The sequence below is a fragment of the Filicampus tigris genome, chromosome 2, assembly GCF_054856515.1.
Source record: "Filicampus tigris isolate MCC_2025a chromosome 2, RoL_Ftig_1.0, whole genome shotgun sequence".
Lineage (NCBI taxonomy): Eukaryota > Metazoa > Chordata > Actinopteri > Syngnathiformes > Syngnathidae > Filicampus > Filicampus tigris.
Window position 1 is genome coordinate 20,915,416 of NC_141218.1, and position 17,207 is coordinate 20,932,622.

The 17,207-nt window shown below is 41.1% G+C and overlaps 1 protein-coding gene across 1 annotated transcript in view; it reads right to left on the reverse strand.

Annotated features, from left to right (window-relative positions):
* LOC147151726 (uncharacterized) overlaps positions 1-11,602 on the reverse strand; it is a 36,206-nt gene extending 24,604 nt beyond the window's left edge. Inside the window, exon 1 of the mRNA XM_086024670.1 lies at positions 10,804-11,602. Within this exon, the coding sequence (XP_085880796.1) occupies positions 10,804-11,602 (799 nt within the window). The remainder of the gene's footprint in view (positions 1-10,803) is intronic.
* Between the last annotated feature and the right edge of the window lie 5,605 nt (positions 11,603-17,207).

Consider the following 17,207-nt stretch of genomic DNA (forward strand, 5'->3'; position numbering starts at 1 on the left):
CACGATATCGCTTTGGCTTCGCCCACATCACGCCGTGTTCACCCGTGTAGCTCACGTTCATAACTGTTGCTTCGCAGGCAGCTTCAGCAATTACCAAGTGAGGGCAACACTCCAGGGGTCAGAAACTGTTCAGTATCGTTCCAAAGATAGTGGGTGTCGCAGCTTCTTTGGAAATGGAGATGGCTTCCATCCAAATTGTGTTGTTGTTGTTGTTGTTGTTTTGCATTGAAATGAAGCTTGGTGCTGAAGAGGCGAGAGCGGACATGTAGCTTTGAAACTGCTCTCAGCCCAATCCACTGACGTTACTCCCATCCACTGCTTATCCATGCAGCTGTCAGTCTAATGTGGACTCACGATAAGTGCTAGACGCTGTAAGTTCAGTTCATTACATGCGGCAGTCTGGTGAAGCTGCAGGCAAACTGTAAGCGCGGTGCGATGGTGAGGGCAAGCCCACTTTCTCTTCCTCTCGCAAGAGCAACGCACAGTAAAGGGGTCACGTCTTATTTTTAGTAGCCCAAAACACAAGAGGCATCATGCAGAAGGAGCCAACTTCAGTGTGGGATTCTGCATGTGCTTTTCATGTAGGACTGTGGTAACTACTTGTTACAGGGACAAAAACAATCATATGAACCAAACTTTTTGACTGTAAGTTCTCTTGTTTACTTGTTACACACTACTATGTACTGCAGTGTTGCCTGAAAGCTGAACCGGAAGATTGCACACAATCTCTTGCGTCGCTGAAATACGGCTCAGTCGTTTCGGGTTTTGAAAAACTGCAGTATTCCACACATGGGGCACTATTTTGGTGACCAGCGCAAGTCTATCCCAAAGCACAGTCAAACTTTCTTTTGGTATTTTTGGAGATGCGCAAAGGTAAAAGTGGGTATTTGCACCATTATGTGTGTGAACACTGCCGGCTTGTTTCCAATGTGACCAATGGAAGCGGCTACCTTCATTCCTTTTAAATTCAGTGCAGGAGAGGCATGCGGTCGACATGAATATCTCCGCTTGTGGATGATGTCAAGTTGGCTGCTGTGAAGTGTGCACTTGGAGACCGCCTTCCACCCCCGATCATGCGCCCGTACACTCACCAAACCCCCCCACAACCACCCCTAGTTGTGCCGCAGTCAGAGGGGTGCTTTAAAAATGTATTAAAAATGACAATAATAACAATTCGGTCAGTGAACTTTTCTCTTGTCAAAAGTCTAATTTATTTACATAGCCCTTAAACACAAATGTTGGGGACGCTATGTCGATAGCGTTGTGCGAACCTTGACTGTACATCTGGTGGTTCAAATTTCTATCTTACCGTACCTGGGGGCGCCGGTCAGAGCACCACTTTTGTGGCCAGGATGCTCGGAAAGGCAAAGTGAGGCAAGATGGCGGAATAAGGAGGAGGCAGGTAGCTGCTTAATCTGTTTTATCCAACAGTTTGGCAATGAACATCCAATGTCACAATAGTGTCCAATAAAGTCCAATATTAATGTATCCACTTTGGTTAATATCCTGCAGTAGCGGCCGATGAGGCAAGGTAGCGTAGTTGGAAGCGCCTTGTGTATTTGGGTACATGTGCTGTAGTTAGGTGTAGTCGTGTATGTGCGGGTGTGTGTGCGGCCTCTAAAACAGAGAGAAGAAAACCAAAGTTACAAACTAAGCTTGTATATAGATAAAAACAGGTGGATTAACTCTTACTCAAAAAACGCAATATATATCAGAATGCCTTGTTTCAACTAGTGGGCCTGCATAGAACATATTCTTGAAAAAAAAACGTTTGGGTCGACTTCTCTTTAAGATGTTAATGTGCCCATCCTATTCACTTAATAGACATAGACACATTAAATCAGGTGAACAAGCCAGAATGACATATGTTAGGATAACATAGCACCAACTAATGCTAACCGTTGCACACATTCGTTAGTGGCAGGAGGACTTCAACTTCGCCAACGAAGGACAATACACTTTGAAAGGCGATGCTACTCACCTCTCGTGGATGCACAATCGGGAAAGGCACAAATACAACTTCAAAGATTAACAGACTCGACGAGCTGTAAATCTGGATCGGGAGGCACACTCAAACTGCGTAGTAACCTGTTCCTCGAACTTGCCGCCCTCTCTCTCTCTCTCTCTCTCTCTCTCTCTCTCTCTCTTTGCATTTTTGTAGTGGGTAGGACCTACCCATTACAAATATTCTACCCGGAAGGTAGATCATTTTGACTTGGTCATTTTATAAGTAGCTCGCATGCTAAAAAAGTGTGAGCACCCCTGCTGTAGAGTGATTGGAGACCTGTGTCGTCATGTGGAGCAAGTTCGCTGTGCTTAATAACTCAACTCCCGATGTGGAGGCTTTGCATAGAGGCGTCTTGTGAAACATTCATGTCCTCAGCTGTGCCTTCGCCCCTTGGAGGACATTTGACCACTGATGCTATAACTCATAAGGAAAAGGCTTCTCACAGACATTAACATCAATTTGATCTCTGCTGGCGGCCCATGACAGATCATGTTTTTTCTCAGTTTCATACACAATGCGTGTGTTTATATTTGTTTTATATATATGTTACCTGCGTGTGGACAAGTTTCCTTTTTTTCCTTCGACTGTAGAAGCAGTTTAAGAAGTGGGATCCATATGTCGAATAAGAGCTTCGGCTTGAAATCCACATAAATACTTTAATGAGTTGATGTTATAGTATTTACAATGTGTTGACAAATGAATCAATAACAATGTATAAATCATTCAAAGCCCTTTAAATGGGTATCTTGTGTATGCTTTTTCCTCAACTGTAAAAAAAAATAAATAAAGATTAAATAAGCAGGATCCATGTGCCAAATAAGTAGAAATTCTAAATATTTTCTGAAACAATTCTGTTAACTTTAACTTTTTTAGCGTAAACTTATACTTCTTATAAGTACTACTACTATTATACTACTTATTAGGGATGTGCGCGACTAGTCGTTTAACCGTTTAGCCGTCTACGATTTATTAAACGTTTAGTATTTTACTAGTAGGTTAAACACTGCATTAGTATCACGCAAATTGTTCCTCACGCCTCTGCCTCGACCTCTGTAAACAAGCTGAGCACCAAGAGAGAGAATTTGCTCCCCTCCCCCCCGCCCACATACTAGGGGGCGGGGAATCTAAGTTTGGAGAAGAAAAGTACATACAACGTATTTTAATGAAGCAGATGACAGCAACGTCGTCTGTAGGCTTTGTAAGCATAAACTCGCTTACAACCACTCTCCCGGAGCGATGAGAAACCACATCCAAAGTAAATCTCGATGTGAACCAGCAGGTCGATGGCGGCGGGGCCAGGCAGACGAGCATGAGAGAGTTTGTTCCAGCCAGGCTCTGCGATGCTCACCGCACAGCAAAGATTACCCAACTAATTTATAAAATGACACGATATGCTGCCGCTTTCTTTTGTTGAGGGCAAACATTTTTTTTTTTTTTTTAAATCTTTCGAGAGTAGCCATAACCAAATGAAAGAATATATACTACGAGCGTTTGAGCGCAGCAGCTATGTGGCCAATGCCTTAACTACAGACGGATGGACGTCCATAGCCACCGAATCTTACATGACTATGACGTGTATAACGTATGTAGACGAAGGACATCCCCGCAGCTGTGTGCTTCATGCGCCTTGGAGGAAAAACACACAAATGAAAACTTGGCTGGTCTCTTGCAGAGTGTGATGGGTACGTGGGCACTAGAAAATAAAGCCGTCACCTGTGTGCATGATAATGCATCTAACATATGGCGAATGAGACCCTGCTGGACTGGGAGTCGGTACCATTATTCATAATAAATGCCATGCATTGCATTGGCAAATGTATCAGAAATGTATCTATCGTTCAATTGTTCATTTTTATTCAGTCAGTTGTTGTTACATCAATAGAATTTAAATTAACAAACTGTCCTGAATGTTTGGGCTAAAATAGCCCCTACTGTAAATACACAAAACATTTGTATTTTAAACTTTGAATTCAATGTATTAAATTCCAAGTTTTCTTGCTTATAGACTAGTCGACTAGTCGCAAATAAAATTTGAGACTAGTCGGCGGGCAAATTAGTCGAAATTCCCATCACTACTACTTTTTTTGTTTTTTTATTTGCAAATCAATGTATACAGGTTTGATGAATCCAATACCAGCCATTTTCAAAAAAGAGAACCTCTTGAGAGCCAGCCAATTTAGAGCATTCTGACTGATCTTTCAGGGCTCACAAAATATTGTTGTATGTCCATGTAAATATAGAAAATACAAATGAAAGATTAGACTCTCTTCTTTCATCACACAAAAAAGTTTGTTTTGACCTTTTTCCGTTGTTTAGTAATCGTCAGGAAAATATGGATTGGTTTCACACAAATCACCTATTTTGGACCAAATAAACACAGAAATCAAGCTCTTTGTGAAAAGATATATTTTGTACACCACAGTAACTTTGATGCTAATAATGTTTACTTTGTGACACCACAAACATCTGAACAGTCATATTCTTCTATAAAACACAACAACATTGAAAATGTTTTTTAGATGGTAAAATAATGTGTAGCAATTTAGTATTTGACAAACTTACAGACGATTTGCACAATATTTAGTAGTCGTAGTAGTATTTAGTAGAGTGTGTGCAGGCATGTCTGTCTCTTAATATTAATAATTTCTTTCATTTTCGACACTGTAGTACAATTAACACTTTAATCAATCACAAGCTGCTATTAACGGTCGCATTTCCAAGGGTCAGCTATGTTGTAGGAGCTTACACATTGCTGTTGCACACAGTGAGCTCCTCCGAAAGAGATCAAATGCTGCCATCTACTGGTCATAGTTATTCCTTTTTTTATTGTATTTCCCGGCATAATGATCAAACCACAGTTGGCCAAGACTTTTCTCTGCCCACTCCCATATAAAAAAAAAAAAAACATAGTTGACAGTAATTGACGTTGACGGCACTCCTTGTTAGGATTCTCGTTGACGGCATTTCACGTCAACGACACTCAAAAAGTGAATCAGATCAGTTTTTCAAAAGTACATAAGTGTAATGATCAGGATCCAAATGTAATTGAAATAATTCCTGTATAAATTCTGCATAAATTATTTAAAATTTTAGACATAGCTACAGTAAATGTTTCAATGCACAGTTCAATTCAATAAAACCTTAATCAAGGTACCTCATGTCCATATGTGGGATCCACGTGTCAATTAAGCACAAGAAAAGCTCCACATAAATTATTGTACATTTTGATGTTTTAAACTTTTTATTAATCGTTAATAAACTTTTAATACTATCTCTAGATCATGTCCATATTTCGTTTCTTCTACGGCTGCAGAGGTTGTTTAAGAAGCACGATCCATATGCCAATATAAGATCTGACAGAAGAGGAAAGGATAACAAGGTGTGACAGTGCTTGCTACGCTAATGCAATCCATGCTCAGCACTTCAATAGTTTTAGCTGCAGGCCTGCGTTTTTTAGGGGCAGGAAATGCTGGAAAAAAAATCTGCACTGTGCGAGTAACCGTAATGAAAAATAGACAACTTATAGTCAACAACAGCAGGAAAGCAGATGCTGCTCACCTGGAATAAATTCTATTGATTTTGCGGTGGTGAGTCGATGGTTTGTTGTGTTGTGCTGAGGAGAAAACTGAAAAAAATAAAAGTCATATTTCTTTCAACTTGTGCTTTTTTGACAGTTAAATAGTTTTTAAAAGGTATTGTTGAACTCTTTCTCCTTTACTGGAGCACACAGTGCACTCATCAATCACACTCGCCGTGCGAGCAACACGAATTAGTTCTTTTGATTTATAAGAATGACAGCTGGAAAATGCAAGATTACATTTATTTCCCTCCACTTTCATATTTCATTGAAAACAACATCATTCTGGAAGGTCAGTGTGGTGCCAAGAGATTGTTGTTTCAAAGTAGAAAAATCAAAGATAAATACAGCAGTTGATTCCGATTTGTTTTTATGTATTCAATACGTTTTCATTATTATAGATTCTAGGGTTTATTTTGGAGCTCAACCAGAACAAGTTATTTCTTAGCACTTGGCCAGCCCCAATTTGTTGGGACTTTCTGAGATGTCTTTACCTGTTTTGACCAAGATATTCAAATTCATTTTTTTCCCAATCAAAAATCCTAAAATAATTATTTTCAATGTAGAGCTCCAACATTAGAAATATGTGAATGTAAAAATATAAAAACTGTATTATGTTTTATATATATTATTTCACGATAGTACCTTTGGTGTCCTCATCAGTGTCACCCAATGACAGTCATTACAATGACAAGTCTCTTAAAATGTCTTTCTTTGTTTTTATACATTTTTCCCCATTGGAGGTACAGTACCGTATGCGATTTTGACATGTCCCACACTGCCCTGCTAACACTCCACCTATCCATTACAATACTGCTTATCCTGTTCAGGGTCAGGGGGCCTGCCACTGTATCTCTAGTGTAGTTTGTGTAATAGGGGGTTGAACGATACTAAACACTTTTTTGCATGGGTTTATTGTCCATAATGAGTTATTTGATAAAACTAGTACATTTGATCATGTACTGTACATTCTAATCTTAACTGTTAACTGTTAAGACAGACTCATCATCATTCTCAATTAAATTCCTTTTTTGTCCATGCCTGAACTAATATACAAATTGAGAATTTGTGAAAATGGGTTCACCTGATGCATTTTGTGAATAATACGGTGGTACCTTGAAGTTAGAACCTATCTGAAGTTGTACAATTTAGAGTTGGACAAACATTTATCATAAAAAAATGTACATTATGGTTTATATTGATCACATTTACTGGTTTTAACTTTTTTCGTGTTGTTTTTATTCCATTGCCATTGGCATAGTAGGACTCTCAGCCAGTATCATGCAGCTTTTTATGAATTAAAGACTTGGTGTGGATTTTCTCTGGCTGGTGTGCATTTGAGTCAACCTGGTCATGCGATTTGACAAGAAATTGTACTGAAGAAACTGTCGACTGCTACGTTAGCTTCATCTAGCTCACAAATGTTTGCCTTGGTAACAGTCAGATGGTTTTCTAGTTTATTTGATACTTTAAAATGCAAGTGGGTGGAGGTCATCGAGCAGACATGAAAACATATGAGACGTCACGCAAGGAGCAAGCGAGGTGACCGATCCATCACATGGATGACAAGCAGGATTGTCTTTTAAGCTTTCCTGTTGTAGCACACATAAATTAGCCTCGGCCAAAGTGGCACCAGTCAATGATCGCTGGAGGTGGTGATTAGCGGTGGAGCACAAGCATTTTGGAGGGAAGGGAGAAATAATCCCCATCAGATGAGACAGGGCACCCACCTTCACCTCCTCAAGGTGACAATCTTGACTTTTTGCAAAAGGTTGAACTACTATTTTGAATCGTGATCTCGGGAATCTTAACACTAAGCCTTTTAGAAATGTGTTTTGCTCATGTTAATTTATATAATTCTCGAAATTAGCCCAATAAATTTAAAGGGACATACTGACTGTGTAGTTCTTGTCGGAAGATTTTTGAAGATGTCGTTGAGTTTGTTCGTGCCAAAGGAACATTTTGAACCACTATGGGCATGATTTCCTAAAGCACATATGTCAAAGTCAAGGCCCGCGGGCCACATCCGGCACGCGAGAAGGTTTTCTACGAACCCTGGGATGGTATTGATTTATTATTAGATCCGGCCCGCAGGAAGCCAGTGTGGGTAGCAGATGTGATCGGGTCCTTCGCGCGTTGTAATGACACCACATTTTAAAATATATTGTAGCGTCTTCCAAGAACACAGACGTAGTTTAATTATCATGTTTTTATTAGTCCAACCGGCTACTGTGGGCCACAGCCGACGCCAATACAGTACGACAACCATTCAGTCAAAAAAGTGCAACGGCTCTCCTCCTCCGCTCCTCTTGCTTCCATCCCCTCCCATCCAGCAAGCCGCGCAATGCATTCACCAACCTCGGAAACAACACAACCCGGCAAAACACAAATTCGACCACAACACAGATAACCGAATTCGTTACATTATTTCTGCAATATATTTATTTCCATCTATGTTTGCCACTCCCTGGCTGTTGTGTTTGCTAAATATAAGATAAAATAATGAACATTACCGCTACTTTTGCGAGGATCGTACTTCGGTTGTCTACGTGCCGACTGAAGACTTCACGTCACTATTTCGTGGCTTTCAGAATCGGATTGTGGTGAAACATTATTCAGAGTAAAACACGCTTTATTAAGAAATACTTCATGTTAGTAAATCTTTCTCTTAGTAATTGTTGGCATTTGATAAATTCATTGAGTTTCGACGTAGTGCTGAGATGTCCCACACTGTGAGCAGGCATTGAACGGTATTCGAGCGCTAAGTGTTGATAGCGAGTGACTTTTTTTTTTCTTTTTTCTCCTTCGACACAGGTCGTAGTTTGTTCTTGCCAGCAAACTCAGTAGTTGCAGGTTGCCCGTGTTTCACCACGTTTGTTATTGTATGTAAATGTTAAAAGGTGAGTTTAATCATTTAAGTTCGTTTCAGGTAACTGATGTACATAATAGCATAGATATGCTCTCGTGAGTGATGTCACATTGATGAACACTAGTTAATTATTTTGGCTCATATGCTAAGTATTCTAGTGATGAAACGTGTGAATGTGTATTATATGTATTGTTTGGCTGTTTAATTGCTTAATACAGTGAATTGCAATGTTTAGGCATATTGTTAACTAATGGATGCGCATTGGATGATGTTGTTAGGTTATTCTTTGTCTGTGTTGTTGCAAACCACAATAAATAGACATGTCAAGTGGAATACGGGCCTGTGTTCTCTGAGAGGAGCACCCACATCCATACCTTGCCACTCTAAAATAGAGTCAGCTATCATATGATCCTCTCCGTTTTACTTCACATTATGTACAGTTCATACAATCTTGCAGCCCGAGTCAACCAGAAAATTGTTTCCAGTTTGGCAGGAGAAACACAAACGTTCCGCTGATCGTGTTTCACAAGGGCAGTGGCTTCTTCTCAGGTCACAAGCGGAAGTGACGTACGAGCTGCCTCGCAAAAGTAGCAGTAATGTACTTTATTTTATATTTCATATAGTAACTCCGAGCATAAAAACTGTTTGTCAGCCAGGGGGGTGACAAACAGAGGCAAAGAAATATATTACAGAAATATAAAGCGTGACATCATCAGCAGGCGCGAAGGACCCGATCCAATCTGGAAATTTTTTAAATTTCAATGAACATTCTATCAGTCCGGCCCTCGGCTTGTAGCAATTTTTTTTTATTTGGCCCTCCGTCCATTTGACTTTGACACCCCTGTCCTAAAGGATTCAATGTGCAAAAACTGGCGCAAACTTGACTGTGCATGCAAACAGAAGTGGAATTTGGTCTACTCACCGGAAGACAGAGATGGTTCACTTTTCCCTTTTTTGCTGGTCTGACCTCCGTCCGCGACGTGGGCACCCCTCCGTCCTTATTCATGAAAATAATCATCCTCCGACACGGTCCTTCCTCGTCCTTTTAAAGCGCTTCTTGTCCTTACATTCCATTAGTCTGTCCTCCCCACAAACACACACACAAACACACATACACACAGTCACACACGTTTGTCACAAGGTTAAAACACTTTGCTGTCCAGGATTGGCGCACACCAGACGTCCAATTGCCACACACTCGAGATGAGTTAAATCGAACAAACATGGCTTTAATTCCGTTTCTGGCTTTCCCAAAATTATTAGTGCAATAGATTTTTTTTCTGTAACTCAGTGAGGTTTGTCTTTCATCAACACAAGCTTATGGTGCTCTCCCCCCAAAAAATGCCAATTTTAATATTAAATATCTAATTTAAGAAGTAACAGTCATTTTCTGACAAATACATTAACCTTTATGACAGATAATAATAAGCAAAAGTTAATTGAGTTGTCCTTGGATCATATCAAAGCATTACATTATATTTAATCAAAAACCAAGTTCCTCCAGTCCACTGCTGGGCAACTGAAACATCCAACTGAAACATCTTGTCTTTGTCTTCGTAGTGTATTCCACTAAATATAGGTTGAACATGATTTGCAATTCATTGCATTCTGTTTTAAATTACCAGAGCCGGTATTGCGCAGTTGTTGTTTTTTTAAAGTTTGTCGAAGTTGGTAATCGGAAACGCAAATGGAAGCCCATTTAAAATGATTGTCGGACCGATGGAATGTAATGATGGAAGCACTTTCAAAGGACGAGGACGGAGGTCGCAGGATGATTATTTTTATGAACAAGGATGGAAGAGTACCCAGGGCGTGGACGGAGAATCTTGTTCTTTTCCTTTCGGCTTTTCCCTTCAGGGGTCGCCACAGCGAATCAATTGCCTCCATCTAACCCTGTCCTCTGCATCCTCTTCTCTCACACCAACTACTTTCCTGTCCTCCCTCATTACATCCATAAGCCTCCGCCTTGGTCCCCCTAGGCCTCCTGCCTGGCAATTCAAAACTCAGCATCCTTCTACCAATATACTCACTATCACTATACCCTGTCATAAGCTTTCTCCAGATCTACAAAAACACAATGCAGCTCCATTTGGCCTTCTCTGTACTTCTGTATCAACATCCTCAAAGCAAATACTGCATCTGTAGTACCCCTTTTTGGCATGAAACCATACTGCTGCTCACAAATGCTCACTTCTACCCTTAGTCTAGCTTCCACTACCCTTTCCCATAACTTCATTGTATGGCTCATCAGCTTTATTCCTCTGTAGTTGCCACAACTCTGTACGTCTCCCTTGTTCTTAAAAATGGGAACCAGTACACTTCTCCTCCACTCCTCAGGCATCTTCTCACTATCTAAGATCCTGTTGAATAAACCAGTCAGAAACTCTACTGCCACCTCTCCTAGACACTTCCAAACCTCTACAGGTATATCATCATAACAGACTGCCTTTCCACTCTTCATCCTCTTCAGTGCCCTCCTCACTTCATCCTGACTAATCTTTGCTAGTTCCTGGTGCATCGCATTCACCTCTTCTAGTCTTTGTTCTCTCTCATTTTCCTTGTTCATCAGCTCTTCAAAGTACTCTTTCAATCTTCCCATCACACTACTGGCACCTGTCAATAGATGTCTGTCCCTACTCTTAATCGTCCTAACCTGCTGCACGTCCGTCCCATTGCCGTCTCTCTGTCTTGCCAACCGGTCTAGATCAGTCTCCCCCTTCTTACTGTCCAACTTAGCATACAAGTCATCATAAGCTCCTTGTTTGGCCTTTGCTACCTCTACCTTCACCTTCCGCTGCATCTCCCTGTACTCCTGTCTACTCTCCTCAGTCCTCTCAGTGTCCCACTTCTTCTTAGCTAACTTCTTCCTCTGTATACACTCCTGTAACTCCTCATTCCAACACCAAGTCTCCTTATCTACTTTCCCTCCAGGTGACACACCAAGTACTCTCCTACCTGTCTCCCTGATCACAGTAGCAGTAGTTTTCCAGTCATCTGGAAGCACCTCCTGACCACCCAGAGCCTGTTTTAACTCCTCCCTAAAAGTCATGCAACACTCTTCCTTTTTCAGCTTCCACCATTTCATCTTCTCCTCTGCCTTTGCCCTCTTCATCTTCCTCACCACCATATTTATCCTACACACCACCATCCTATGCTGTTTGGCTACACTCTCGCCTTTGCAGTCACTGATCTCCTTCAGGTTACACCGTCTACACAAGATGTAGTCGACCTGTGTGCTCCTACCACCACTACTCCCTACCACATAAGTCACCCTATGTTCATGCCTCTTTTGGTAGAAAGTATTCACTATAGCCATTTCCATCCTTTTGGCAAAGTCAACTGCCATCTGTCTTTCTGCGTTCCTCTCCTGGATACCAAACCTGCCCATCACCTCCTCATCCCCTCTGTTTCCTGCACCAACATGTCCATTGAAGTCTGCACCAATGACAACTCTCTCACTTCTAGGTATGCACTGCATCACTTCATCAAATCCAGCCAGAATTCCTCCTTCTCCTCCAGCTCACACCCTACCTGTGCAGCACACTAACAACATTGAACATCACCCCTTTGATTTCTAGCTTCAGACTCATCACTCTATCTGACACTCTTTTGACCTCCAGGACATTCCTAACAAACTCCTCCTTCAAGATAACTCCTACTCCATTTCTCATCCCATCTACACCATGATAGAACAACTTGAACCCTGCTCCTAAACTTCTAGCCTTGCTACCTTTCCACCTGGTCTACTGGACACACAGTATGTCTACCTTCCTCCTCTGCATCATGTCCACCAATTCTCTACCTTTTCCTGGTATAGTTCCAACATTCAATGTCCCTACTCTCAGTCCTATACTCTTAGCGCTCCTCTTCTCTCTCTTCCTACGAACACACTTTCCTCCTCTCCTTCTTCGATCAACAGGAGTCCAATTTCCACTGGCGCCCTGTAGGTCAACAGCGCCGATGGCGGTCGTTGTTAACCCGGGCCTAACCCGGTATGGAAGTCATAGGTTTGATTCGCATCTTTGATTTGGCAAAGGTTTTACGCCGGATGCCCTTCCTGACGCAACCCTCTGTATTTATCCGGGCTTGGTACCGGCACAATAAGACACTGGCTTGTGTCCTCTTGTGGCTACATTCGGGCGTGGACGGAGGATGGACTGGCAAAAAAGGGAAACGTGCCCATCCCTTGGATTAAACAACAAGATAAGCCCCCTTTTTGGCAAAGTAAGTGTATCTCACAATATTTTCAATGAACAGTTAAAAAAGCACTCTGTTGACATTCACAAGTTTAAGACTCTAAGATAGCGTCTTAGTGTCACTGCTTAAGAATGTGCATTGTGTGGAATAAGATGGCAGATAAAAGTATTGTCTGATCCCGTGATTTGCCAGTAGGGACGTATGAACAGTTGAGAACAAGATAAAGTAAACATTCAAATTTCTTCTTTCGAAATTTTAACCTACAATGTTTCTTCCTCAGTGATGGTTGCAACTGTAGGGCTACTGAAGTTGTTGCCCACTGTTGTTTTCTATTGCTTTCATATTCAGCCAGTAAACAGTTAAAGAGGAACTAAATGCAAAAATATTCGAAACAAGAATAAATTATATGTGCCAGCACTAGTAAAAACTGTGTATTGTGATGAATATTGCGCTAGTGGAGAGCTCAGAACTAAATGGAATAATTAATCAACATAAGGGTAGTACCATATTGGGCAAATCATTTTCATCTGCAGACTAGAAGTGATGTCAAAGCGCAAGCAGTGCGTTGCCTGTTAATACAGTGGGCTATTGAATTGTGTCAGCTGAGAGATTGCTGAGAGCGATGGATTTAATTATTCAATCCTGTGTACACTATGCCTGAGATAAAAAGCATGTCGTGTCCGTTCAGAGGCAGTATAGCAAAGAGTAAAAGTGTTGTACATCATCATGATGTGAAATACACCTGCAAAAAGAAATTCAGATTGGCTCATAACTCGTTAAGAACAGTTATCTATCTATCTATCTATCTATCTATCTATCTATCTATCTATCTATCTATCTATCTATCTATCTATCTATCTATCTATCTATCTATTTATCTATCTATCTATCTATCTATCTATCTATCTATCTATCTATCATCCATCCATCCATCCATCCATCCATCCATCCATCTATCTATCTCTCTATCTATCTGTCCATCTTCACCATTCACTTGTCTTTGTGTTCTTATTATTCAGGATGTTTATTGCGTTAATGTTTTGAACCAGGTCCGTCTATTTTGCCTGTGGCGCTTTTCTGCAGTGGTCATTCACTACACAAAATGCAATTAAAAAACATAGAGGTCAGATATTATTAATTTCTGGTCATCCTCTGTTTCTGAATGTCAAACTTGGATTTATTTATTTATTTTTTAAATCTTGTTGAGGAAATCGAGTGGGAAGTGGCTTTACACATTTGCTCGGTGTCATGTTTGACATTTGGTGAATGTGGGCAGTGTAAATTTCACGCCTCCGCTCATTTCTAAGTTTTGCTCTATAGTATTGGTTGTTCAACGGAGGCTTTCCATATACCATATGCTGATAGTTTTCTTTGTTTCATTCAAGCTCCGAAGTATGAGCACAGTTCAGCTCCACAGCAGATGTTGCAATGTCTTCAAAGACTCACTTTCATTTCCCTACATGTACATCACTTGATCCCCTGCTGCAACACAACTCATCCAGTGCTGTTTATCTTCTGCACGTCTTCCATATCTGTCTTTGGATGGTAAGTGACGCAAGGCATGGTAACCCTGCCAGGGAATTCTTAGATAAGTTGTACATGACTGTGTGCTGCATGACGCCCTTCCCTGTAAAATATCCTTTCTATTATGAGTAGACCCAACATAATCCTGGAGAATGGAAGCTCGGTGACTTCCTTGCAAACTTTACGGTGTTTGTATAATGATACAGAAGGGCTGGGAATAGTCTGGTAGGCTGTAAGAAGTCCTATCGTCATCATTTATACCCCACTGAAAAGGGATTAAGGAATATTTAGTCATGGTTTTGCAGATGTATGCTCACCTGCATGTACTGTGCCGTCTAACCCATGTAATGTTTTCTCAAAAGAGAAACATTGCATTTGAAACACTAATACATTTATTGTTTTCTCAAGAGATATTAGTTTCTTTTTAACACATTCTGTGAAGCTATTTCAAAGCTATTTAAAATGGGGGCGGGGGGTTAACCCATGATTAAATCCCAAACCCTCAAAAAAGTCAGAGCGTGGGCGCGGACCACATGCAGCACACTGGCCTAACTTTTTACGGGGTGAGGTGTAAAGTGTTTTAGGGAGTTGGCCATTATTTGAGGAAATGCAGCTGTTTGGACGTCTTGCAAACTGCTTTGAGCCTCAAATATGATAACGATGATCATACCATTAAGTGTCCTTCAAATACAAAACGCTGTCTGCCATTTTTGACAGTTTCTATCAGTTCATCCCTAAATGGATGAATGAAACTCTTGTGACACAAATGTACGCAACCTGCAATCTGCCAAATTGTCAATTTGGTTGACAATAACGGGGATTACTCTATAAAGTCGAGTGAAAATGCCTTATATTTAAACGTCTTCATTGAGCATAAAAGCATGCAACAGGTACTGTATATGTCTGGTCTGGTATATGCGGCATCCCTAGCAACAAGTGTAGCGTAGGTTCACAGAGGTGACACACCATTGCCTCTTCTCCACTAACAAGCAATAAACAGGCTGCTTTTTGTTAAGAGTTCAGTATGTGAACATAGGGTGGCTTGAGTGTCTTCGCTTTTCTACTTTAAGTTCAAGGCTGCACCAGTCAAGGAGGCGAGCATTGGTAGAAAGCATTCACGTTTACTGCATTATTCTGCATGGAGGAGCCATTCGGTGTTTGTGCTCTTTCAGGGAGATAGCCGTGGGCACCTTCAGCCCATGTTTTCTTCCTCATTTCCAACCCGGCACCATTCATCATCCTCCAGTAGCGTCGCTCTAATTGGACTGCGTCCCCTCCTGCTGTCACTCACTACAACTACCGTCACGTAGAGATATACAGATGTAGCTGGTGTGGGGACATGCCTGTCAGACCATTTGAATTGCATATGTGGGCTACACTGATCTCGAGCAGCCTGACGCCCCGTTCACTGTTTTGGGACACTCGTTAATGAAGCGCCCTGGCAGTTTAACTGAAGAGCATGCTAAAACGCTCCAGGGCTTCGGGCACTATCAACGCACACCTCTCACCACTAATGTCCTGGACACATTAGACATTCCTCTTCTTTTCGTATCTCTTCAAAGTTTCACCAGACCTACTTTCATAACAGCGCTTGTCTTTTTTTTGTGGGACCTCACCATTTTTCTGACAAGAAATGCAGATATCCTTTAGTCAGCGAGCAAAGCCAGAAGACATCTAATGAGCCTTTGAGATTCCCCCGCTAAACTTACCATAAAATACCCTGCATGGGAATATGGAGACGCGGCTTCAATTTGTCTGGAACGAAGCTTTCGAGTGTTGGCATAATAGACACAGCAGCTAGCGCGACTCTCATTTGTTCAATTTGCTTTTATTAATAAATAAAGGATTACGTCGTTTGCTCAACGGAAGATCGGATTTGAAAAGGGCTTGGTGTTGTCCCTCAAGCCGTCTATATTTTCTCATATTGCTCTGCTCTGTCAAACGTTGCCAATATCCCTACCATTGCTCATTAGTGAAGCTGGTGAAGTTGAACAGAGGACATAAAGTACAACACTTACGGTCTGTGTACTGGATGTATAAAAGTATGCATATGCATATACAAGAGGTTTGGGATGAGTTCTGCTCCAATGGCGGCGATGTAAGATGAAAATGCACTTAAGTTGGCATGTGCCATATCTATCACTAACCTAAGCTAATGTCGTCGTAAAGTCATAATTACAATAAAACATCTAAAAAGCATTTGAGTCCATGAATATGCCTTTGTGTGCCACGTGGCAATTAGTCGTATGCCTCTGCAAAAACAAGTTAATTGCATGCTGTTTATGACATCGAAATTGATGTAAGCCAGTACCCCCTGTACACACCCCCTGTTATAAAGTTTGAATTCCCCAAAAATTGTACAATTTGGACTTTGACCAACATTTTCCTGAATATGCTCCAAAGTTCAGCATACCTCATTGCAGCCACTATCAAAGGAATAACTCCTTGTTTTGGGGGTATTTTTCGTTGGGCTTCTGGAAACACTTTCTCTGAAATTACAGTGGTTAGAGAACAACGCGAGAAAAGAAGAAGATACATGGAGTAAATGGACTCTAGGCAGAAAAGACTCTGAGTGTGGCAAAGTACTATCATCCAGTGTTAGCAAGTGTTTCAGTGTAATAACAGTTGGAGATGGTCCCCAGTAGTCAAGTGAAAATTTGAGCAGGTTTATATTTCCTGGTTTTGTTCAATCTGCTGTCAGCTTGACTCTCAGCCGGAAACCATATTGACTTTTGATGATCAAAGGATTTTTATTGGATACTCCGTTACTTATTGCATGCATTTGAGGCGTGAGACATTTGACAAGAATCACTGAGTAAAGTTGCAGACTGCTACTTTTGCGACAAGTTATCTAAGTTGTAATGTGCTGTAGTGTCTCGGCCAGGCACAGACCAAAGATGTTAACCTGGCATGCCAAACCCACTTTCTTTCTCCATGAAAGAAATGGGTCAGGACAGCCTGTGGCTTGGCCCCAATTCAAAGCTAACCGTGCAATTAAATGTGGTTATTTTCTGTGACGTATTCTACGTAAG